Raw genomic sequence first — 25,829 nt, forward strand, 5'->3', positions numbered from 1 at the left:
TTTCAATATGTTTCAAAATGGTTTCACACTTTTAAAATATGTTTGTTTTTGATCATTCTTGTGTAATTTATATTATTATCTAATATTCAAAAGCATTGTAATTAAGATCAAATATAATACGATATGTAAATATTTTTTATTAGATTCCAAACAATTGTAGTTTTTCAAATTTGTGCTATTGCAGGCAAAAATTATTTTCTGATTTCTTTTCTTCTGATTCAGCATCTTTATTGAATGACTATTTCTTCATCTTTCTTCTGTGGAATCTTATTTTAGATTTGCATTTTTGGAATTTATGAAAGTGTGGAATTGACAAAAATATCAAACAATAATAATGACTAAATTTGTTTTTCTAATTCCTTTTTTTTTCTTTTTTAAATTTCGTCCTCTCATGTATTTTGGACAGACCAAGGATATGTCTGGAAACGGCGATCGATTAACTGCATTAGATACTAATATTTTATTACGTAATAATACCTATATGCTCAATGTCCCATTGTACTGAGTTTCTGGGGAGAAAAAGCTTACGAACTGTAGTATTAGCTTCCTAAATAGCGTTTTTGTCTGTTATACATTTCGGACACCAAATATACATTTTGGACACCCTCATGTGAATACAATTTGGACAGGGACGTAATGTTGTTACATTCATTATTTCTCATATCTAGGTGTTCTGTGTTATTAGACAACACTATCATCCTAATTTGGTAACACAAATCTAAGATTTTATTAACATTTTGTTGACAACATATTACATTTCATTCGCCGTAGCAGTTCAGTTTTTTTACAGGTGAGTTGATTTCACCTGCTTATAAGAGAAAAAAAACGTTTGTAATATACTTAACCTAACTTAACCTAAACATATAACGCATTAATCGTGGCAATAGAAGATTGTAACGATTTTTGCCTGAAATTATTAATTATTTTATTTGACATTTGTTCCAATGTTTCAACATTGGATATTCTATGTAACTCATTGGTACTATACCAGGGAGGAAGCCTCAGAATCATTTTCAAAATTTTATTTTGAATTCTCTGCAGAGCTTTCTTCCTGGTGTTACAACAGCTAGTCCATATTGGTACAGCATACAACATGGCTGGCCTGAAAACTTGTTTGAATATCAAAAGTTTGTTCTTAAGACAAAGTTTCGATTTTCTATTAATAAGGGGATAGAGACATTTTACATATTTGTTACATTTGGCTTGAATGCCCTCAATGTGATTTTTGAAAGTTAAATTCTTATCTAGCATGAGCCCTAGATACTTAACTTCATCTGACCAATTTATTGGAACCCCTCTCATCGTGACAACATGTCTACTTGAAGGTTTCAAATAAAGAGCTTTTGGTTTATGTGGGAATATTATTAGTTGAGTTTTGGAAGCATTAGGAGAAATCTTCCATTGTTGCAAGTATGAAGAAAAAATATCCAAACTTTTTTGCAATCGACTACAGATGACACGCAGGCTTCGTCCTTTGGCGGAGAGGCCTGTGTCATCCGCAAACAAAGATTTTTGACATCCCTGAGGTAGCTCAGGTAGGTCAGATGTGAAAATATTGTATAATATTGGTCCCAAAATGCTGCCTTGAGGAACACCAGCTCTTACAGGAAGTCTTTCAGATCTGGAGTTCTGATAATGAACCTAAAGTGTACGATTTGACAGATAACTTTGAATTATTCTAACAATGTATGTTGGAAAATTAAAGTTTTTTAATTTTACAATCAAACCTTCATGCCAAACACTGTCGAATGCTTTTTCTATGTCTAGAAGAGCAAGACCAGTAGAATAGCCTTCAGATTTGTTGGAACGGATCAAATTTGTTACACGTAAAAGTTGATGAGTGGTCGAATGTCCATGGCGGAATCCAAACTGTTCATTGGCAAAAATTGAATTTTCGTTGATGTGGGCCATCATTCTGTTCAAAATAACCTTTTCAAAAAGTTTACTGATAGAGGAAAGCAAACTGATTGGACGATAGCTAGAAGCTTCTGCAGGATTTTTGTCTGGTTTTAAAATTGGAACAACCTTAGCAATTTTCCATTTGTCAGGAAAAAAACATTTGTTAAATATATCAACTAAAAATGATAAGCTACTTTCTGGAAGTTTCTTGATGAGGATGTAGAAAATTCCATCATCGCCAGGAGCTTTCATATTTTTGAATTTTTCAATAATAGTTCTCACTTCTTCAAAATCAGACTCCCAGGCATTTTCGAAAACGTTCTCTTGATTGAGAATATTTTCGAACTCCTGAGTAACTTGATTTTCAATTGGACTAGTAAGTCCTAAATTAAAATTGTGCGCACTTTCAAACTGCATAGCAAGTTTTTGAACTTTTTCGCAATTAGTTAGTAATAATTTGTTTTCCTCTTTCAATGCCGGTATTGGCTTCTAAGGTTTTTTCAAGATTTTAGATAATTTCCAAAAGGACTTAGAGCCAGGGTTTAATTGAGAAATTTTATTTTCAAAATTTTTGTTTCTTAAATTTGCTAAACGTTTCTTGATTTCTTTCTGCAAATCCTGCCATATAATTTTCATAGCAGGATCACGAGTGCGTTCAAATTGCCTTCTCCTCACGTTTTTAAGACGGATCAAAAGTTTAAGATCATCGTCTATAATCACGGATTGAAATTTTAATTCACATTTTGGAATTGCAATGCTCCTGGCTTCAACAATGGAGTTTGTAAAAGTTTCAAGAGCATTGTCAATATCAAGTTTAGTTTGTAATGAAATGTTAACATTGAGATTAGAGTCAATATACGTTTCATATATATTCCAGTCGGCTCGAAAATAATTAAAAGTGAAGCTGATAGGATTGAGAATCGCTTCATGGGATATTTGAAATGTAACAGGGACATGATCAGAATCAAAATCAGCATGAGTAACTAATTGGCTACAAAGATGACTAGAGTCGGTTAAGACCAAATCAATCGAAGATGGATTTCTAGAAGAGGAAAAACATGTAGGGTCGATGTACCAATAGCCGCATAGCTATGAACAAAAATTCGTATAAAATCGAAAAATAACGCTATCGTCATTATTTTTTTTATCATCTGAACGCTTTTTATCTTGGTTTTGTGGGAAAAATATGAAAACTACGAAAACTCAAATGTTTGCATTTATTATCGCGTGTGCCACTATAGGAATACATGTGCCTACAGTAGCACTATTTCTAATTTCTGTTCCTATAGTAGCACTAGCATCACGGCGTTGGCAAAATACTTATCAAAACCGTATTTTTACAAAACATTTACATTTTTCCTACAAAGTGTGGATCAAAAGCTTTCGTTTGATGTAAAAAAAGTTCTTAATTCATCAATTATTTTGTGAAATAAAAAATAGTTTCTCTCAGTAGTGCTACTATAGGAACAATAGGTTTACTATAGGCGCAAGGGAGCTCAAATTTTAAGCAAAACTAATTATTTCGATCATTTTTTGAACAAAATCAAGCTATGTATCAATGGTACTTAGATAAATTGCTCCTGACCTTCATGTCAAAAAATATTTTGAAAAGGTTTATAGCAAACTAGTGCGACTATAGGGGACTGTCCACTAAGGGAACACTGACCCTAGGGCTATCAGGGTATTGAATTGAGAAATATCCTGAAGAGCACTCATCAAATAAAATTCTGCCGTTGGAATTACTTTGAGAATTGTTCCATGACCGATGTTTGGCATTAAAGTCACCAATGACAAAAATTTTTGACTTATTGCGAGTCAATTTTCGCAAGTCAGTTTGGAGCAAATTAACTTGCTGTCCAGAGCATTGAAAAGGCAAATAGTCAGCTATGAAAGTATATTTACCAAACTGTGTTTCAACAGAAACACCTAAAGTTTCAAAAAACTTTAGTTTCAAATGATGAAAGCAGTTGATGTTTTATTCGCCTATGAATGATGATTGCAACTCCCCCACATGCCCCATCAAGTCGATCATTACGATAAACGAAAAAGTTAGGATCTTTTTTTAGTTTGGATCTAGGTTTTAAATAAGTTTCGGTAATAACTGCTATATGCACGTTATTAGCTGTAAGAAAATTAAACAGCTCGTCCTCTTTACCATTCAGAGAACGAGCATTCCAATTTAAAATATTTAAATTATTATTTGGATCCATTAGTAGAGTATTGTAAATATGTTCAACTGGTGATATTCATATTGATTTTTGTTTTTCCAAATTCTCGTTTGTATTTTTGAATGTAAAATTTGACTTGAGGCATTTGTCTGGAGGTTTGTTTTGCCATTGCAATTAGGTATGGGGTGGTGACTGATTGAATCATAGCCATTTCGATTTTTGCGAAATAGTTGAATGTTTATGTTCTTTCCAATCAAAATGCTTTAGAAAGGTTTACTACAGCATATTATTTTGTTCAACTATGGCTTAACCCGTATAGGCCTGAGTGAAAGCAAAAATTCTAAAACCCTCACCGCTCAGCGAAATTTTAATGGATTCAAATGATTTTGTATCAATATACTGGCACACATATCTAGTTTCTAGAAGTGGACAGAAGAACGCGGAAATATTCTTGTGGCCGAAGTTATTCCGGTGGATCACTGGGTCAGGTCGGGTGAGAAGGGTACCCCGAAATGAGATCCCCTGATTTTTTTATTTGAGAGATATTTGTTAACACTAAAATGACATTTGTTAGAAGATTTCGGTACATGAGTCGATGAGGCTTACCTTCGTACTTGTTTTCCTGCATTTAGTTGTTTGGCATTGTTAACATTTTAGAAAACGGACTAGAAAAACCGTGAAAAATGATCAATTTCACCCGAAATTACGGTACTGTGCGTTTGTGCCCCTGAAGTTAGGCAAATTTCAAGTCACAGATAATTTCCGGAATCGACTATAATGTGGCCGGAATTTTAAGAAAATTGCATCAGTGTAAACCAGTGATTCCCAAAGTAGGCGAATTCGCCCTCCTGGGGGCGATTTTCAGGCTCAAGGGGGCGAAAAATCCAGAAAGGGGGCGAAAAAGCTAACACGGGAGCATTTGAGGATAATTACTCATATTCTTTGGAGAACACATATCTGATGGTTAATCAATTCCAAACTTATCTATTTCCAGGACTATTTTACCTTAAACCGTTATATCTCTAATCATGGTCATTTTAAAATTATGACTGACAACACTAAGTGTCTTGATGATTGTCAAACACAAAACATCGTATTCAGGTTTTTAAATATCATGTGAGTTTTAAGAATTCAGCACTTGAGATTTTCACAAAATTTTGCAGACGCCAGCTTTTTGAAAAAAATCTAATGTACCCGTTTTGATGTTCCGGTTGCACTCTTTCTCATTAGTTATTATGGTACTAATAATTTTAGAAACAAATTTTGAAAAATTGAGCAGACAAAAATCGGATTCTAACGATGCCAAAAACGTACTTTCTTCAAATGTATTTTTCAATAGTGTATTAGAAATACATTTGAAGAAATTTCAGAGATACGTCAGATTTGAACTTTCAGAATGTCCGAAAAAAATCGAGTTTCTTGGTGTTAGAAAAAATACTTCTAATAAATTGCATTTAACAATGAGTTGAAAAACATCCTGGATTTTCATATATGTTTCAGGGTTTTTTGATTGGATAAAAATGCGTTCCCAGAAACATCGAACATTTATTATTCACAATTTCTGAAAATTATTGCAGTAATTTTAGAAACGGCAGATACATCAGTATGAAATCACAATTCACGGACGTTTACTCGGAAAATATTGAATTTGGTTCAGTCATAAGGCTTCAATGCATACATTACATAAGTTGAAATTGGAGCGAACTTTTATCAAACTTTTATTTGCCTGTAATGCATGCAAGATATTATTAAAATTGATATTATAAATTACAGTCCAATAAATCATGCATAGCAATACGTTATCGATATAAAAAAAATATTTTCAAATGTACATAAAAGTTATTGCATTATGGAGGGCATTTTTTGGCGTACAGCACCTAATTAAAATATTTGAATCGCATATCAGGGGGGCGATTCCAGATAAATATTGGCCTCAAGGGAGCGAAAGTTGAAAAAGTTTGGGAAGCACTGGTGTAAACCTTTCGAGAAACGATTGAATTGGATAACTATGAGTTTTGCATTTGGTTAATCCTATAAATAACCATTTTCGATGGTTATTTGTAGGATTCGGTCCCTGGACGCCTCAAACTTATGACAAAGTGGCCAATTTGTATCTGAACATCTGTGCCAAGCTTATGGAAACGCATAATCGTGCACAGTTATGTATGATTTCTACTTTTCGAGAGTTGAAACGGTTTAGTATCCAACAAATCTACAGCCGATTCTTCCGAGCATTACGTCCGAATGGCCACATCCGGTATATTTTAAACGGTGCAAAACTCTTTATTTATAATGATGAATATCAGATCTTAATGATTTATGCAAATTTAAATGATTGTCATTGAAAATAAATAAAGGTAACTTGGCATGTCCCAAAAAATAGCCTTTTTTCACCCGACTTGACCCAGTGATCCACCGGAATATCTCCGGCCACAGGAACATTTCCGAGTTCTTCTGGCCTATACGGGTTAAAGAACTCCTCTAAGTACACCTGGGTTTTGATAGGAGGCAAAGGGTGATCAAAAAAAAAATTATACAAAAAAACAGTTTGAAATACTTTTCCTTTGTACACAAAGAATTCTAAATTGTCAAGGCAATATTACCATTAGAAAGAAAAGTCACTTGAGTAGATTTTGTTTACATTCTTGTTTATGATTTTTGTTTGCATGAATGTCTTAGTATGACTTGGTCAATTAATATCTTTCTATTTGTTTCATATTTGTTATCAGGGTCACCCGAAGCTCAAATGCGGTATTTCTCTAGAATTTTTTTGAGTATTCCTCCGAGAGATTTCTTTAGGAGTCTTTTCAGTGATTCCTTCTACAATGTTTCCAAGAAATCGTTCAAGAATCACACGAGGGGTTCCTCGAATCAACAAGGAATTTTCCTGAGATGTTCTTTTGTTTAAGGATCATAAAAAAACCTTCAAGAGAATGCCTTGTTTTTGTATAGGCAACTTAAGCATTTTCATTTCTTTCAGAACAGATCTGAAATTGAATAACCCCATGGGAAACCAAAATGATGAATAACTTTCGAACAACGTATCATCGAATGGCAGCCAGTACAGAGTTCAATTCAACAAAAACATCATTATGCCCAACACAATCAGTGAACTGAATGCCAACCACTACCCAAATTGATTGATGAACCGAAAGTGTCACAGTCTTGACTCTGCGCCAAGTGATCGAAGATTGCACTTCTGAATCAATTTATCTCTTGATTGAATGATTTGTGCCAAGATCTGACCACTCCCAACGCAGCAGCTGAAACTTGAACCGGATTCGTTCTGATAACATCCATCGCCAATTATCATTCATTTATCATCGACTTCGAGGAATGACTAATTCATCTTTGTTTTCTCATTGCGCCTCCAGGTCTACTTCATCCGCGAGGGTTACCAGGGCATGGTCGATGGCGGTGACAACATCGTGGAAGCCAACTGGGCCTCGGTATCCAGTATTATCCATCGCGGTGGTACCGTCATCGGTTCTGCCCGCTGCATGGACTTCAAGGAACGAGCCGGTCGTTTGAAGGCCGCCCTCAACCTGGTCACCCGTGGAATCACCAACCTGGTGGTGATCGGTGGTGACGGTTCGCTGACTGGCGCCAACCTGTTCCGACAGGAATGGTCCAGTTTACTGGACGAACTGCTGTCAACGGGTAAGATCACTCAGGACCAGCGCACCAAGAACAAGAGCTTGCACATTGCCGGCATGGTCGGTTCGATCGATAACGACTTCTGCGGTACGGATATGACCATCGGTACGGATTCGGCTCTGCACAGGATCATCGAAGCTATTGATGCCATCGTTAGTACTGCCTACTCTCACCAGAGAACCTTCATTATGGAGGTCATGGGCAGACACTGTGGGTAAGTTTTGCGGTCTCTGACGAAGATGGTTTTTGGTTAGAACAATTGATAAACAGGAAAAAGAGTTGGAAATCGATAGCCGATTCAAACAACGCCATCCAAATTTGACAGGGATTCGAGGACTGCTCCGGCACTGCTTTCGATGGTATATTAACGGTCTAAACTCTTTCTTTCCCACGGTGCGTAGATATCTGGCAGTTGTTGCTGGTGTGATTTCCGAGGCAGATTATGTTTTCATTCCAGAATCGCCTCCTCCAGTCGACTGGGAGGCGAAGCTTTGCACCAAACTAGAACAGGCAAGAACTCTCTCCTCTGTGTTGGGTAACGAAGAATGTGACCTGACTCTTGTATTACTCTGTTGAATATATTTCTTACTGATTGTGTACACCCTTGCCGATCACCAATGTTTCCCGACATTCACCAATCTACCGCATTTCCTGTTTTTAAAACTTTTGTAAAAGAATTTTCGATGTTTGTACCATTCACTCGCGCCAAAAACCAATCGGATTTCAGAACGTTAGAACAACCCTTTCTAGGGTTGGTCATATTTTCCAAAACATATCATAGCCAAAATTTACAATGTGAAAAGTGGTCATTGGTTCCAAAATGACATTCTGTAAAAAAAAAGATTTTTTGTCAAAGGTTCAGATGTGGCATAAAGGGCGTAAGTGCTGGTTTGTGTATTTTAGTGAACTCTTCATAATTTTTTCAGGCCGTCTTCAGTGTCGTCACTGATGACGGCCTTACAGTTGAGGTCGAAATACTATAGTACTAAATTCGGTATTCATTTGTTGAAAAGCATACCTAAAGTATAAAGAGTTAACTATAATAAGTAAAACTATACTTACAGAGGCGTCAAATCTAAAAATAAATTCTCATCTTTTGCAGGACGTTAATTTTAAACCAATGATCATTTTCCAATTTGTAAACATAGACTACGAAAGATTTGGAGAAATAAGCACCACCCTACTTCTACCCAATCCACCTTTTCTTAATCTGTTGTGTTCACCCGTACCCCTTTCTTAAGTTATGTTCTAAGGACGTTGCGATGCAACCCCACTTGTACGGTGCCAAAAGCAGCGAAACAACCAAATCTAGATTAGGAATCGACAAAAACTAAATTCGAATGACAAATTCAGCACACTAAAATCAAATCAAACAACCATTCCATTCCCACTTTTCTCGCAGTTATCTCGCAGTAGTCGCCGGCCTGTGCATTGAGGCTGATTACATTTTCATTCCCGAAGATCCACCAAAACCCGATTGGCCCGAAAGAATGTGCCGCCAATTGAACCAGGCAAGAATCTTCCTCTAGCAAGCTCCTAATTCAAACAAAAAAAAAACATCATACTACCATTATGTCCGATTTGCGCCGCTCGCTTGAGATCAGTTCCGAAGCCAAATTGAAACCATTAACCATCAACTTTATCAGAATTTTGCATTCCGTTCCGTTTGATTTTCCAAATTTGACTCACATCCATTTCAGTCCACCTATTCACGTATATAAAAGTCGTCGTGGGTTATCAAACGACGACATTACATTCTATGCCGTTTTGTTTGCAAACGCGTGCAATGCCGCTTATCTTTTCACACTCCCTTCTCGCGTCTTTTCGCTACAATCATCCATTGCCACCACCTTTCCTAGACCTTAGACCTAGAGGCTTTCACTCGTCATCACTTTACATAGAGTCACCTATAATAGAGTGTTAGATTTCCGTTTACCGTCAGAAGCTTGATTTTAAATTCGTAATCTTTGATGTTAGCGATTAGAAGACTTTACCTATAGTGGCTTTGTCGTCGTCTTGGTTGTCCTCGTCATCGAGAGTGAAAAGAACATATAAATTGTTTGTTTTGTGTTAGATCGCTGCTGGTGGAGCTTTTCTCGGTATAACGTCTCGTGGCTGTAGTTTGTTTATTTTAGTTATTATATTGCACAAGGGCACAACAAATGCAACTTGCTTCACGTGATATACCTGTACGGCTTATCACTGCCGAGAACGGGCGACTGATGGAAAGCACAACACTAGTGCACCGAAATGACGACTGGATTACGTCTACAATTACAATCGTATATGCTAATTTAATCGAAAAGTATAGCGTTTAGTTAATATTAATTATAGTGTAAAGAAAATGAATCAATATTTTGCAAATGTGACAATTACACCCATACTAAAAGCTTTTCGATTAGGATTTGGTTCCGGGTCATTTGGCCAAACGCCGTTTGGCCGAATGCCGTTTGGCCGAACGCCATTTGGCCGAAAGGATCATTTGGCCGAATGCCATTTGGCCGAATGCCGTTTGGCCGAATTTGAAAAAAATAGTGAACTACAATTACCATTCATTTTGTAATTAATTTCAAAGCTGAATTTCAAAGAACTGTTTAAAGAAACATCCTAGATATAAGCAATTTTTCACTTTTTTGCTAGCGGAAATAGCTGCCAGCATAGGTTTTCGCATTGCATTTGTAGTCAGTCAGCTTTTGACGGTTACTAAAACGATATACGACTTATTCGTCCTTCTGTAGCATCAGTTTGCTTCAATCATTCTGATCGTACTTAGTAAATTAATTAATTTTTAGCAACCACAAGTTTGGTTTCTTCTCCACAACTGTGAAACATTGAGCTTATTTGATGTTAGTATTTTCCAACTCGTCCGGTTTACTGATATACGCAATCAACGGTGCAGAGTTCAGTTAACACTTTGTAATATTAATCTTGGTCGAGAATGACATCACATCATCCCTTGTGTTAAAAATTATATGTTTTCAATAAAACTCTTTACTCAGACTGAATTCCAATAACTATGAAAAATATTCAAATATGAAAGAGCAGCATATGATCAAAAGAAGGAAAAATCTTTTATAAATTTTAAGCAAGTGTAACGCAAATAATTGTTATATCAGTATAACTACAAAGAACTGCCGATGATTTAAAGAAGGTAAAATTCCCTTTGAAAATATAAGCTAAATTATTTCCAATAATAATGAAACCAGTACAAATCGAAAGAAAAGCTTAGAGTCTTGACGCGAGCTCACAACTTCATCCGGAATGAACGGATCGTATTGATTATGCTATCCCGCCTCATCGTTAAGATCAACAAATTAATTAGTTGCTCAATTATTGGGCCACACTTATGATAATGCTACACGGAACAAAATTCTATGGTAAAAATAACTATTTTAGCTGACTACGCCCATTCTTGAAACTACCATGGAAATTCAGACCAATTTACTATGTTTACGGTACACCTCACCGCATTACTGGTACATTTGACAGAAATAATTTACAACAATCTGATTCCGACTACAGACATGGTAAAATCAAGCGCATATCTGGTCTGCTGAAAATTGCCGGTGCGAGCGCTTAAGTTAACCCCCTAAAATGGTAGTTTTTACCGCACAATTTTTTTGCGTGTACACATCAGTGTTGAAAAAAAAGAGATATTTTTGTTCGTTATTCGGCCGAACGGCATTCGGCCAAATGACCCGTTCGGCCAAATGACATTCGGCCAAATGGCGTTCGGCCAAACGGCATTCGGTCAAACGGCGTTCGGCCAAATGGCCGGACACCGAATTAATTGATGTTGAAAACTTTGTTTTTAAAAGAACGCTTGGATAAGTCTATGAAGAACTTAAAAGACACTCAATATTATTTGAAATTGTTCGTACACTGTAAAACTCGGCAAATTGGGTCGTCGAATGCCTAGTTTTGATACAAAACACTATATGGTCGGGGTTCTGCTAAACCGCACCAAGTTCCATTTTTTCCGTAATCGACTTTTTTACACCAGAGGACTCAAATAATCATTACCTTTCTACCATAAAAATATCAAGTAATTTAAATAGTACCTTGTAATCTTAGATCAAAAATTTTCTTTGGATGGACATGTCAAACTGTAATTTTGTTCAGCCAGAGTAAACCATAAACCAACGCACGTCATCAGAGAGAATTTATTTTTCAGGTATAAAGCTATATTTTTTCAACTTCTTTCTATATTCTTACAATTTATCCATTCCAAGCAACTCATAGGAACAGAGGCCAGTGAAATTGGGCAGCAACTGATTAAATGCAATTAAATATAGCTCCGGTGGCGTTGATCTATTTTCTTTCAAATTTTATCCAGCCACACCGCACTAAGTACTGTTTATATGAAAATCACATTTAGACATGAAATAAAGGCATTTACATGCAACACATACTTGCACTAGCTTGTTATATAATATGTTTATCAAACCACACAGAAGCCGTAATGGAAAAACGAATTAATTTAATCTGATGCTGTGTGAAGAACTCAGGTGGACTTGGTGCGCTTTAGTTGTTCAGAAAATGGCATTATAGCCATCAAACAGCGTCAGACAAACTGCACATTACTTGATTCAAGTTTATCACCAGTCCATCAAGAAGTGAAGATGACCTAGTGGTAGCACACTAGATTACCACTCAGAAGGCAAGAGTTCGAATCACGATGAAACTTTTTTTTCTGATGTTCTATTCTATGGTGATGCAAATCAAACAACTTTTAGATTCTGTGATTATTTTTTGCAGAAAAACATCATGAGGTCAATGTACATCTGAAAAGATGGTGATTCCTGGTGAACACTTCACGCATTGAACTGTGAACTTGATCAGCAAAGGAGCAACTTGGTGCGCTTTGGCAGAGCGAATTCATGGTTTTCTTCGATCATTAGGATCTATGTATGAACACGTGAGAACCTTGATTTAATACATACGAATCCTTCCCATAAACACTTTTGACATGGATTCCAACATGCACGGTGATGATAAACATCAATTGTCTCCAATTTTACTTGTGTTGTTGAAAACTGTGAAACACATCCAACCATACCGAACCAAGAACCATATTTTTCAATTTTTGTTCAGCCAGAGTGAACTGAGTGCTTCATATTGTTTAATGAAATCCAATCACATCGTTAATTTTTGATGATTTACTAGTATATTTAATCACGGTGTACTTATTGAACACTGTTAATCGCATGTGAGCGATAAAAAATTAAAATTACCATCCGCGATAAACTAGTACAGGAAAAGACTTTAAAGTAAAATATCTCGGAATAAAGATTTTGGCACTTGGTGCGGTTTAGCAGAACCCCGATCAATATGTCCCACATTACATCAGTTGTGTCACATACCGTAATCCGGGGGCAAATTGATCACTGGGGTGAATTTGATCAGGTCGGTACCAAATAGCATTTACTTTCAAGGATGCTTAATACTTCGTTGGCATAACAAACATTCCATATTTTCTGGTTTATAGATGTCTAATAATAATTTTAAACTATTTCATTTTTATTAAGGTCAGTTTTGTATAGAAATATTCACATTTTTTTAAGGTGTCAGCAATACTGTTGAAAATGTCGGTACTAAACAATCCGCTAGTGCTAAGCCTGCATACGAACTTTGAGTGCTAAAAATGTTGTGTAAGCTTTAGTATGAACTGCTGAACTCATTTTTGAAACCGTACAGCATTACAAGAACAGTTTTTTGCTTATAAAAGCGTTTATTGTTCAAGAACGTGCTTATTTCAAGGGAAATTGCATACATTTAGGTGTATTTTGCAGATTTACAAAGTTTAATTTTGCAATAAAATGATGAGATACACAAGTTGTAAATTGACATCATTTTCAGATTCAGGAGACTCAAATTTAGTAGATAGGGAATCTAAAATATGCTTAATTATATAGTGATCAATTTCGCCCCAATGTGTCATTTTCAATTATTGATATTAAAACTAATTTTATGAAATGTTAAAATTTATTTCATCAAAAAACGATTACATAATCTGATAGAGATCAATGAAGTACTGGTTCTACCGAAATAAATTTGACAATATTTGAATTCCAAAGAAAAACATGACAAAAAGTTGCGAAAAAGTGATCAATTTGCCCCCGGATTACGGTACCGAAATTCGGGGTGTAGTTGATCACTGGGGAGAAGTTGATCATTCCCGTACCCACATGCATGAACTGCCAAGAGAGCTATTAACCGTTTTCAATTATCACAAGTTATGTCATATTGTATTAACTGATAGCTGCTCTTGATGTTTCTAAATTCGGTTCGTCGTTCAATATAGTTATACCATGGAAAAAAACAGATTTTTAAGGACATGTTCGATGAACTGTTAAAGGGTTCTACCCTAAACATTCGACTAGGATATATAAAGACAACATTTAAATAAACTGTTTTCTACATTCCATATATGTTCGGTGAACCCAGTTTTATAATTGCATTGAGTATAAAAAATCATTTTCAGAGATAAAAATGTTCTTTTTGTGAGCGAGTTGCCAATTTCAAAGAAAATTGCATAACTTTAGGCGTTTTATTTGGTGTATTCTGGATTTCACAACATTCAATCCTAAAATTGACCGATTTATCAACAAGTTGTAGGATTTTTGAGACTTGATTCGGGATCAGTGATCCCAAATTTAGTAATTAGCATGTCTCATTATTTTAGGAAACATGTCACAAAAATTGATCAACTTCACCCCGGAATCAAAAATTCCACTTTTTGATTTCTAAAAATTGTTTTTGTTATTATGATAACAATTCTTAAAAATTTCGTTTTTATAATTCGATATACATCCAACCAGTACTGGTTTTAAAAATATTTGGATGATAATACATGCATCCTACAAGGAATTATAGAATAGAATCGCTCAAAAGTGATCAACTTCACCCCATTTTACGGTACTTAGGAAACAGGCAGATTGAGCTTCGATTTGTTTTGATACATAAATTAAAATATCCCACAATTGCTGGTAATTCAATGATTATTAAGTGGAATGTATCACTTGCTTAAAAATCCAGGAAAGCTGAGTCGTCGAATGTCTAGTTTTAGTAGGAAAACTGAAATGTCTCATAATACAGATTTCAATAGTTGTCGTTCCTAAGCAATTTCGGTAGCTAAACAAGACAGTTGTGATAACCCACTGATTATTGTGTAAGATGTGTCACATGCTCTACAAACCAAAGAAAACGACCCGTTAAAGTCTTAGTTATTTCACTTTGTCAGGAAAGTCGGTGATTACAATCAATCTTTTGTATGCGATGAACTCTGAGAAATGACGTTTGAAGGTTGTCTCGTTGAGATTTGCGAAAAAAGTTCGATTTTCGTAAACTATATAAAATGAGTTTTTGTAGTGTCGCAAAATATCGATATACCCTTTTTTGATGATCTCTCAGGGTGCAAATTATACGGAGGAAATCATTAACTGTATACCGTGATGCATCAATACCCGGACACTTAAGGAGGCTCAGAAGTTCAAACTCTATTTTGAATATGTTTCATACATATTCAATAAAAGTTCTATTATTCAACATCTTATTTCATAAAACCGGCTTATCATGTTCAAAATAACGATAAAATTTTAGGCACGAATTTCTCTAAATAAACATAGTATATCTTGCCTTTAAATCCGGACACCTTAAGCAAATATAGTTTTTATATCCAGAAACTTTTGGATCAAAATCCGGGCATGTATTTCATGGTTAATTATTTATTGAAGATTGCCATGAATTGTATCAAAACTAGTTTACACAATGGCGTACTCATCGGGGGGAGAAGTGGTTTATGGTTAAACCCCTTCCACAGCCGAAAATTTTTGAAATGAATTTTGGTTCATAGTACTAGTAAATGCTAAATGGTTTCCAAAAAACATGAATAAAGTTTGGTTAGAAAAATTATAAATTTTCATATTTCATGTGTGAAATTATTGTGTTTCAGCGGGTTTACAGCTATTACGTGCTTCTTACGGAAAACCAGAACCGTGTATTTTGAATGATATTCCAAATCAATATTAGTGGGTGGAAGGCTCACTGGTTTAGGTTTAATGATCAAAATTAGACAAAAGTTGGGAAAGAATTTTAAATTCTAGTGGAAAGAAATATTAAATTTTAATTTATCTTGATCACGTGATCGCATGATTCTTTCTATGACCAGTTATCGTTCAAAACCAACCCTCTTCTCTGTTTTACTTCATGTGTTCCAATATATTGATTTTATTATTTTGGAAATTCAAAATAGAAAAAAAAATCAACTGAAATGTTTTACTCGAAATATTTGTAGTTACTATTTTCGAACTCATTCCTATTTTCTTGAAACCATAATAACACGTATTTTTCTTGTCCATGAACCATCGCAAATTATAGATATTGAGACAAATTGTGTTCTGTCTTCATACAATTGATTTGATACACAAGTTTAAACCATATAAAGAATTTAAAAATAATGTAATTTTATCACAATTATTTTTAAACTTATGTTTAAAAACACTGGTATGATTTTTAATCATTCAAACATATTTTAATCTAATATTTTTGAAACAAATACAAATCTACAAAGATGGTTACTGCACAGAGTAAATATTTTACATTTTAAAAATCAGAAACCTGTTAAAAAAATTGATTTTGATTTAATTTTCAATTTCGCTGATATATTTGTAACTTTCATAATTCATATTATTTAAAGAAGTTGTACACTTTTGGCAGTTATAATGGTTTTTTTGCTGAATAAAAATAAAATGAAAATATGTACGACTAAACCATCTTGGGCGATCCTAATTTAAGTAAAAATATCTACTTTTTGGTTTATATTGTTTACAAAATTCACGTAAAGCTTAAATTTTTGATCAAGATTGTCCAACGTACGGATGGCGAATTGATTGTTTTACCAACTTGAATTTAACACAGAATAAGTTGAATTATTTAGAGTTCTTTTTGATCTTCCGACATTGACGCTTGCTCCTGGGGAGTGCGTCAAGAAAGCCCCAGCAGTCGTCAGTTGTTTCCCCTCACGGGTTGCGCGCCTATTTTCTCTGAGTGCTTTTATATAGCTGAGCAAACGAGTGAAGCTGAAAGAGGATTGTTGCTGCTCAAGGATGACGGATCAATTGGTGAGCTCGTTTCATGCTATTGTTTCTAATCTAAAAAATATGTATGACTGCACCTTTAATCGTTAAAACGGTGAGACGTAAATATGATTTTTCAAAAAAATATGAATGGTTCCTCACTGTGATTGTCGACATAAACTCTGATTCACAAATTATTTCTACCAAAATTTGTTTTTATTAAAAACGCCTTCTTCTTTTTACCTTTATTTTTGTAATTAAAAAAAACTTCGAATGGTTCGACACTTCAAGTGTAGACTTCCAAAAGGTTCACTTTATTCAACAAACTTTGAAAGGTTCGTCACCTTAAATGTCGGCATATTTTTTCTCTACACAGATATTGTTCATATCAAATGAAAATATTATATTTACATAGAAGCATGTTTATACCTCACAAATAATTATTTATCATGGTCTAATCGCTTATCAAAGTGAATCCTGTGACCCAACGACCCTCTCCATTAACAAACATCCCTCCCAGTAACCTTTGTGGAGATGCAGAGGCAAACACGGTCTCCAAATAGCAAAGGAAACACACTAACATTCCTTCCTCCAATCCCACCTGACTACAAGGACGTAGCCGGCGCCGTTATTGACCCTGTATAAATAGAGGCACTGAATTATGCACACTGAAGAAGATTACCATTCCCAGCCGAACTTCTAGTTGATTCTTTGTGCATTTTCACTGACTTCGGTCAATCACGGAATAGCAACCATTGATATGTGTAGTCAGTCTAAGCTAAGCTAAGCTAAGCTAAGCAACGGTGGGACGTAAATATGATTTTTTAACAAAGTTTGAAAGGTTCGTCACTGTGAGTGTCGACAAAAACTCTGATTCATAGATTATTTTTGTCTAAATTTTATTTTTTCAAAACTCCTTTTTCTTTTTACCTTTTTTTTTGTAATTAAAAAAAACTTTGAAAGGTTCGTCACCTCAAGTGTCGGCATAATTTTTCTCTACATAGATATTGCTCATATCAAATGAAAATATTATATTTACATATAAGCATGTTTATATCTCACAAATAATTATTTATCATAGTCTAATCGCTTATCAAAGTGAATCCTGTGACCCAACGATCCTCCCCACTAACAAAAATCCCTCCCAGTAACCTTTGTGGAGATGCAGAGGCAAACACGGTCTCCAAATAGCAAAGGTTACACGCTAACATTCCTTCCCCCAATCCCACCTGACTGCAAGGACGTGGCCGGCGCCGTTATTGACCCTGTATAAATAGAGGCACTGAATTATGCACACTGAAGAAGATTATGGCCAATCCCAGCCGAACTTCTAATTGATTATTTGTGCATTTTCACTGACTACGGTCAATCACGGAATAGCAACCATTGATATGTGTAGTCAGTCTAAGCTAAGCTAAGCTAAATAAGTTGAATTATTTAATTTAAAAATCAACTTAAATACACATTTCAAATTTTTAAAATAATTGTATACTTAAAGGCTGGATTCTAAGTGCTATTTCGTACGCTTTTTAATAATTTTCAGTACAGTTCTTCATAATAATCTAGTTTAAAAAAAACTTTTGAGATTCGTGAAGCTAAAATCCAGTATATATTTGTTAGTGAGCTCAACTTTATATTTAATAAAAGTTATTTACATTACCTTGTTTTTTCAGTTTAATCTATCTGATCAGGTTTTGGTTCAATTTTTTTTCAAAATTGTGAACGGCTCATGAACAAGATTTTGAAACAATCCAGCCTAGATTCAAATAAGAATTTTGATGACCAATTTGACCTAGGAGTTGAAATAACCATCAAGAAATTGCTATTGTATTCCAAACAAAATGGAGCTAAGTGACTAATAAAAACGGGAACAAACAATTAGGGGAAATCAGGGTAAAACCGACACTGTGGGTAAGCTCGACACCCTTTGATTTTTCATGTTTTGAGCAGATTTTCTTGTAGTTTCCACTACGCTATATTTTAACTTGTGAAATGTTGTGTTTCAAATGACATTACAACTAACGCTACCAATAAACTACCAAAATAAACAATAAATCATATTGGATAACATAGAAGCAACAGCAGTTGCAATATTTCGTTATTTTTCTTTAACAATTCCGCATGTGAATTTTTTAAAATATCATTATTTGTTCTACGTCTACATCATCATTTACTATTATTACGTTGATACAACATGAAGGAGAAATTAATTTTTGGTTTTTCAACAGCTGAAAACGCTATTGAAAAATAAATGTTTACTCGGGGTAAGATCGACACTTTCATTTGGGGTAAAATCGACACCTTTCTTTGCTTCATAATCTAACTTCAGAGTATCTTTCTATTCCAAAGACTATCTCTGCAGTTTATTTGAGTCTTAATTTTCGAATCCCAGTGAAGTTCACGGATGGCAAACTTGTTAACATGTGAAATATGACACTATATAACTTGCCACAAGCTATCATTAAGTATTTAAAAAAAATATTTCTATGTTATCACGTTTGAACTTATTTGATAAAGCTTGAAGAAATTTTTCTCATTTAAAAGAATTTGAATTATTTTCACATAGAATTTGAAATATTTTCACATAAATTAATCTTATTGTTTATTTACAACCCATGGAGTTCGACAGTTTTTATAATCTGAAAATAATAACACTTTTCTGTTTTGTTCAAATAAAACAGTGTTTATTTTCATAATCATTCGCTACATCTTCATCTTCATAAGCATTCCATGAACACAAATTAAAAATATCCATGTGTATTCACCCCAACTTTATAATCTTAGCATGGGACATTTGCATTTTTCACATATATTTAGTGGAACTTTGGCCTCTCCTCAATAATTTACGTAATATGTTAATAATCCTTTAAAAGAAGGGTTCATAAATATCGAAAGTCATGTTTAAAGCATTCTTTTAAATATGCAATGTGATGGTGATGTTCACAACGTATAAATTCTACTCAAAGTGGATGTGTCGGTTTTACCCCAACAGGGTGTCGGTCTTACCCGCACTCTCAATTGGCTCACCTAAAAATAATTAAATTTCAATTTGATTTAAATCACTATATAACCTTAATATATCATCCAGCGATCGCAAGGATTGATAGATTTATAACCAATTTGTGATTCTACAACAATTTTAGGTTCGTTTAACAAACGAAAGTACACAAATTTTATCAATACGCTTAGGGTGTCGGTTTTACCCCGAATTCCCCTACCAATTTGATCACAAAATCGTGGACACAGAGTCATTCACATGAACTTCATGGATGCCTTGGGCAGCATCCTTACAAAATTTTAAGCATAATCTTTGGCAGGATCTGGGACATAATTGGGCATTCATATAATCCTAGATAGGACTTTGAAAGAGTTCTGAGAAAAATATATTTATATAATCCTGGATAGCAATTGCGTAGATTCCAGAATAGGATCACAATATAAATCTTAGGCAAGATTCAGATAAAAACATATGCAAAATTGTCGAAGAATTTGGCGCATGATTTCCATTCAATTTCACATGACATCATTTGTATAGAATCCTAGAAGGACTTTCAGGTGCATAATGAGAAATTCTTCAAACATTTCAGTAGGTTTCTTATAAAATCTTGAACTCTATACTCGTAAAGTTAAGGCAAGATTCTTACAAAAATGCTGGACTATAGACGCAATCTTGTGCCAAAATCTCACAAAACCATCGGTGTGACGTTGAGCAGAAAGTTCCCTTTTTCATTTGTTCAAAGAGATGCTTTTTCCGTTGACTGTTTTTTATTCCATTTAACACTTTTGACCCGCCACCAAATACCGTTTCTGAGATTTGGTCCGCGATTCATAAAGGTTGAGCAGGCCTGGTTTATAGTATTCAGTGTTACCTCACTTATCGATATTACTTCATTACACAGTAATATGAATCGACTCGAAAAAAAAACGAATCATGACCAACTTACAACATAACACCACGATAGAAGTAATGCATTTGCTACTGCGATAGAGCGGTTATTCCTTACAGGGGGGCGTATTAAACCTGTTTACCCTACTTGCCACGTATAAACACAAACTTGTAAAACATAGGGCTTTGCTACGATGTCCGGATTCATAATCACTTGCCTCTAATTCCAGACAGTCCCATTAAGCACCATCAATAATATATTTACCATGACTGTTGAGTTGCAAAATTGATTTACTATCATACCCATTCATAACTGTGTGGCAAAGACTTGAGAATACTTTAATCACATTACCGTTAACTAAAATTTGTTCGTGTTTTGACGACGTTCGCTGCACAAGTAGCGATGAAATGACGACGGCTAACTGATATATTAAATTTGCTATTATTTTTGATATTGTTTGGCAATAGTAACTAGATTATTATTCATAGTGAAATGATAATCAATGTTAAAATTAATTATTGAATAAAAAACAAACTTATTCTTTTTAAATGTATTCTATAATCAATAAGTATGATTACAGTGTCTGGATATTGGTACTGTACGGATTTTGATTAACCACGGTATTTTGCATGGAAGTTTTGCATACCGTCATGTGGGGTGACCTTGGGCCTTGGGGGTAACTTTGACCGCTCTTTTCGATGCACCTCATGGCCTAGTACGGGAGTCAAAAAACTAATCCATGACGATCCAGTGGCCATTTATAACGTATTCTTGAAGCTTGCCATATTGTTTTCATTATTCTGGTCTTAGTTTGCTGTAAAAATCTTGGCCCATAGTCGCCTATATGGCCCAGTGACACTCCACACGACGGTACTGATGTTTTTAATGTTAAAAAACTATGATTTTTTTAACACATGTTCATTTATACACACCAAAAAAAATCTTAGATTTACATGTAACGTAATTTTTGCCTCAATCATGCAAAGCCATTTCTCATGTATTATTAAATAATGAAACCTATGAACATATCTATTATATCCAATATTGTTACCAAAATCCTTAATATTGAACGCGAAACGTCTTCTCTCGAAGAATGTTGCATGCAAAATGGCGTGGATTATATAATTTTCATGCTGGAAATTCAATCATAAATAATGCACATGACATGACAAGCCGTCGATTTATCCATGTGCGTTATTTTTAACAAAATATTCAGCATAGTATCATATAAACCGAGCATTCTTGCTTACGATTTCACTTTCAAGATGCAAGATAGCATGCAATAATGGCGAATGTTGGGTGTAAGATAATGAAATGTTTCAGTTTCACTCAAGATTGCAAGCATTTTCGAATGCAATGAACAGTTTACATTATTTAACGTTGAACGTTCAGTTACAACTCCTTTTACATGATTATCATAAAAAAAATATGTGCCATGTAAATTTGAGAATTTTTTGCTGTGTGGGTGAAATTTAATTTACCTATATCTTGTTGAAAAACATACCGGTTTTCTATCCTTCAAATAAACCATTGTAGGTACCGTTTTGTCTCAAATTCCGAACAGACTCGTATTCCGAACACTCGGTTTTTGTATGGAGACTTGATTGAAATGTTTCGCTGAAATATATATGAGCATGAGCATAAATGACCGTACAATTCGTAGTTGCTACTCCATGATTGACCAGAGCAATCGAAGTTGCACAGGGATTTAGTGAATGGGGCTTGGGATTAGCTCACCATTCTTCAATGTGCACAAATCGAGAGCTCAAACTTTAGAAGTCAATAACGGCGCCGGCCACGTCCTTACGGTCATCGGGGAAGGGAAGGAATGTTAGTTAGACAACCATTGGTTTTAGAGACCGAAGAATCTTCTGCATCTCCATAGTTGTCATGGAAAGGATATTGGGTTAGTGGGATAAGGTAAGGATCTGGGAGTCATCTTTAGTTGATGATGCGATCCTTGATATATTCACGCCTGACCGGATTCGCGATATTATTCGATAAATGAATTGTATGCCGAACAAGTGTTCATCGTTCGCCCTCGCATGAGCAAGCGATACGATCATAAGATCAAACACCGTAGGAGCAAGCAACGCGACCAAAGGATCAAACACTACTAACACCGATCACGCGATCCGCGACTCTTATATACTATCGTGCCGCGCGAGCGACGCGCAACACGATTGATCCTGCCCGCATCACTCGCCCCCGCAAGAGCAAGCAACGCGACCAAAGGATCAAACACTACTAACATCGATCACGCGATCCGCGGCTCTTATATACTATCGTGTCGCGCGAGCGACGCGCAACACGATTGATCCTGCCCGCATCACTCGCCCCCGCAAGAGCAAGCAACGCGACCAAAGGATCAAACACTACTAACATCGATCACGCGATCCGCGGCTCTTATATACTATCGTGCCGCGCGAGCGACGCGCAACACGATTGATCCTGCCCGCATCACTCGCCCCCGCAAGAGCAAGCAATGCGACCAAAGGATCAAACACTACTAACATCGATCACGCGATCCGCGGCTCTTATATACTATCGTGTCGCGCGAGCGACGCGCAACACGATTGATCCTGTCCGCATCACTCGCCCCCGCAAGAGCAAGCAACGCGACCAAAGGATCAAACACTACTAACACCAATCACGCGATCCGCGACTCTTATATACTATCGTGCCGCGCGAGCGACGCGCAACACGATTGATCCTGTCCGCATCACTCGCCCCCGCAAGAGCAAGCAACGCGACCAAAGGATCAAACACTACTAACATCGATCACGCGATCCGCGGCTCTTATATACTATCGTGTCGCGCGAGCGACGCGCAACACGATTGATCCTGCCCGCATCACTCGCCCCCGCAAGAGCAAGCAACGCGACCAAAGGATCAAACACTACTAACATCGATCACGCGATCCGCGGCTCTTATATACTATCGTGTCGCGCGAGCGACGCGCAACACGATTGATCCTGTCCGCATCACTCGCCCCCGCAAGAGCAAGCAACGCGACCAAAGGATCAAACACTACTAACATCGATCACGCGATCCGCGGCTCTTATATACTATCGTGTCGCGCGAGCGACGCGCAACACGATTGATCCTGCCCGCATCACTCGCCCCCGCAAGAGCAAGCAACGCGACCAAAGGATCAAACACTACTAACATCGATCACGCGATCCGCGGCTCTTATATACTATCGTGTCGCGCGAGCGACGCGCAACACGATTGATCCTGCCCGCATCACTCGCCCCCGCAAGAGCAAGCAACGCGACCAAAGGATCAAACACTACTAACCTGTTTCGCTGAAATATGTCACCAAATTACATGAAAAGGCAAACAAGTTTAAACAAACAATTTTAACGGCACACCCAACAGCTAACAGTTAGACTTTGCGGAGAAATTTAAATTTACACGAATATCTGCTAATTTATGCCTATCCGATGCAGTTGAAGTCACTGTTGGTCTTAAGTGTTCGGAATATGAGTCAAGACGGTAGAATGAAGTTTAAATAAACATTTTTATCGGTACACCCAACAGCTAACAGTTATACTTTGCGAAGAAATTAAAATTTACACAAATATCTGCTAATTTATGCCTATCCGATGCATTTTAAGTCACTGTTAGCCTTATGTGTTCGGAATATGAATCAAAACCGTACATGTAAATAAATTTTCTTTTCAATTCAATGACCCACGCATATAAAAAAAATATGCCTTTCATGGCACACCAGCTTGATGCACGCCCTGCTCAACAAACATTTTAGTGGAACAAGAGTTGAGCAAATAACTCTGAAGCATATTTCAGCTGAATAAACTGTTGTGCGACTACTAATGTTACTTGGGTGATTCGTAGACCATTTGAAAGTTATTCTCAAGCCAAAATATTGAAGGTCAACACTTCATCGGAAAAACACCGGAGGCATACGCACATGTGAACATGTACGGAATACTACCTCATTCGTCTTGCTGATCCGAGTTTTCCTAGTATACCATCGCAATGTCATGAGGGCACATGGGGTGATATTAAGATTTAGTGAAATGATCAGCATTCAGACATAAATAAACAAAACCTATTTTTAAGTTCTACTCTACCTGCTCTACATGTGTGAATGCAGAGCGTATATCAAGAATTGACCTTTGTCGAATAACTATTGTGAAGGGATTTGTGACATTATCAGTTGCGGTGAAGTCGCCCAATAAGTGTACATTGAAATCAAAAGCCACAAAAAAAAAATCGCCGAGAAAAGCTCCAGCTCCACTCACAAAATTACAGTTTTGCACGCTCGCATCTCTAACTAAATAGCTTCGTTAAGAATGTTTAATGTTTTCAGATTGATTACTGATACAGCTACTATCGTACTGAATTATCTTAATGATTAGTTTTAAGGAAACCATATCACACGTCAGTCACACAACATCACACCAATGTCAATATCCTAGCATTGCACTCTTATCAGGTTATAATCGGAAAATCCTAAATGTCGCAACCGTAGTTATAATTGGATATGCTTTTGGTGCTAGCAACAACCCGGTGATATCGATCCCTGCAGTGAAAACAAATGTGTTTATGTGATTATCAATTGACAGTAACGTGAACAACTGTAAACTAATCCCGCTCCAGTATCGCGCAACGATTCCAAAAGAACAACTGTTTGATTTCCCTTTCCATGTTATCGGTTCAAATGATCCTGTTACCAATTTATGCATTTATATTATGTTCTGTTCACATTTCGCCCATACCATCGAATCATGCTCACCATTTTATTGTTACCTTTTTGTAGTTACTTGGCCATTATGGCCGCGTTAGCATGCGAAGCGGACTTTGTGTTCATACCGGAAGATCCAGTCCCGAACAATTGGCCCGAAAAGTTGTGTAAAAAAATCCTACAGGTACGCAGTCCCGCCTTCCCCAAAATGTAGGGGAATCAGCCCCCCGGGTAACGCTTCGTCTTCCTATTGTTTTATACTTTAGTTCCAATACGTTTTTGTTTGTGTAGTTCTCTTGTGGGTAATGTTTCACAGTCAACTCTCCCAATACTATTCTAACGTAATTCGTAAAAATAACCATTGTTTCAATATGTTAGGAATATTCATTTCCGGAAATTCACTGTTGATATCATTACAAATCTTTCCCGG

At 36.1% G+C, this 25,829-nt stretch overlaps 1 protein-coding gene across 3 annotated transcripts in view; it reads left to right on the forward strand.

Moving 5' to 3' along the window:
* The window catches only part of LOC5568472 (ATP-dependent 6-phosphofructokinase), a 55,495-nt gene that overhangs the window by 4,092 nt on the left and 25,574 nt on the right, over window positions 1-25,829 (forward strand). Inside the window, exons 3-4 of one of the 3 annotated variants that reach the window (XM_021840314.1) lie at window positions 7,442-7,938; window positions 25,475-25,583. In XM_021840314.1, coding sequence (XP_021696006.1) covers window positions 7,442-7,938; window positions 25,475-25,583 — 606 coding nt within the window. Of the gene's footprint in view, window positions 1-7,441; window positions 7,939-8,125; window positions 8,235-9,126; window positions 9,236-25,474; window positions 25,584-25,829 lie in introns of all 3 variants that reach the window. The other 2 variants (XM_001652250.2, XM_021840315.1) reach the window with 2 other exon arrangements.

Source organism: Aedes aegypti, chromosome 2 (assembly GCF_002204515.2).
Source record: "Aedes aegypti strain LVP_AGWG chromosome 2, AaegL5.0 Primary Assembly, whole genome shotgun sequence".
NCBI lineage: Eukaryota > Metazoa > Arthropoda > Insecta > Diptera > Culicidae > Aedes > Aedes aegypti.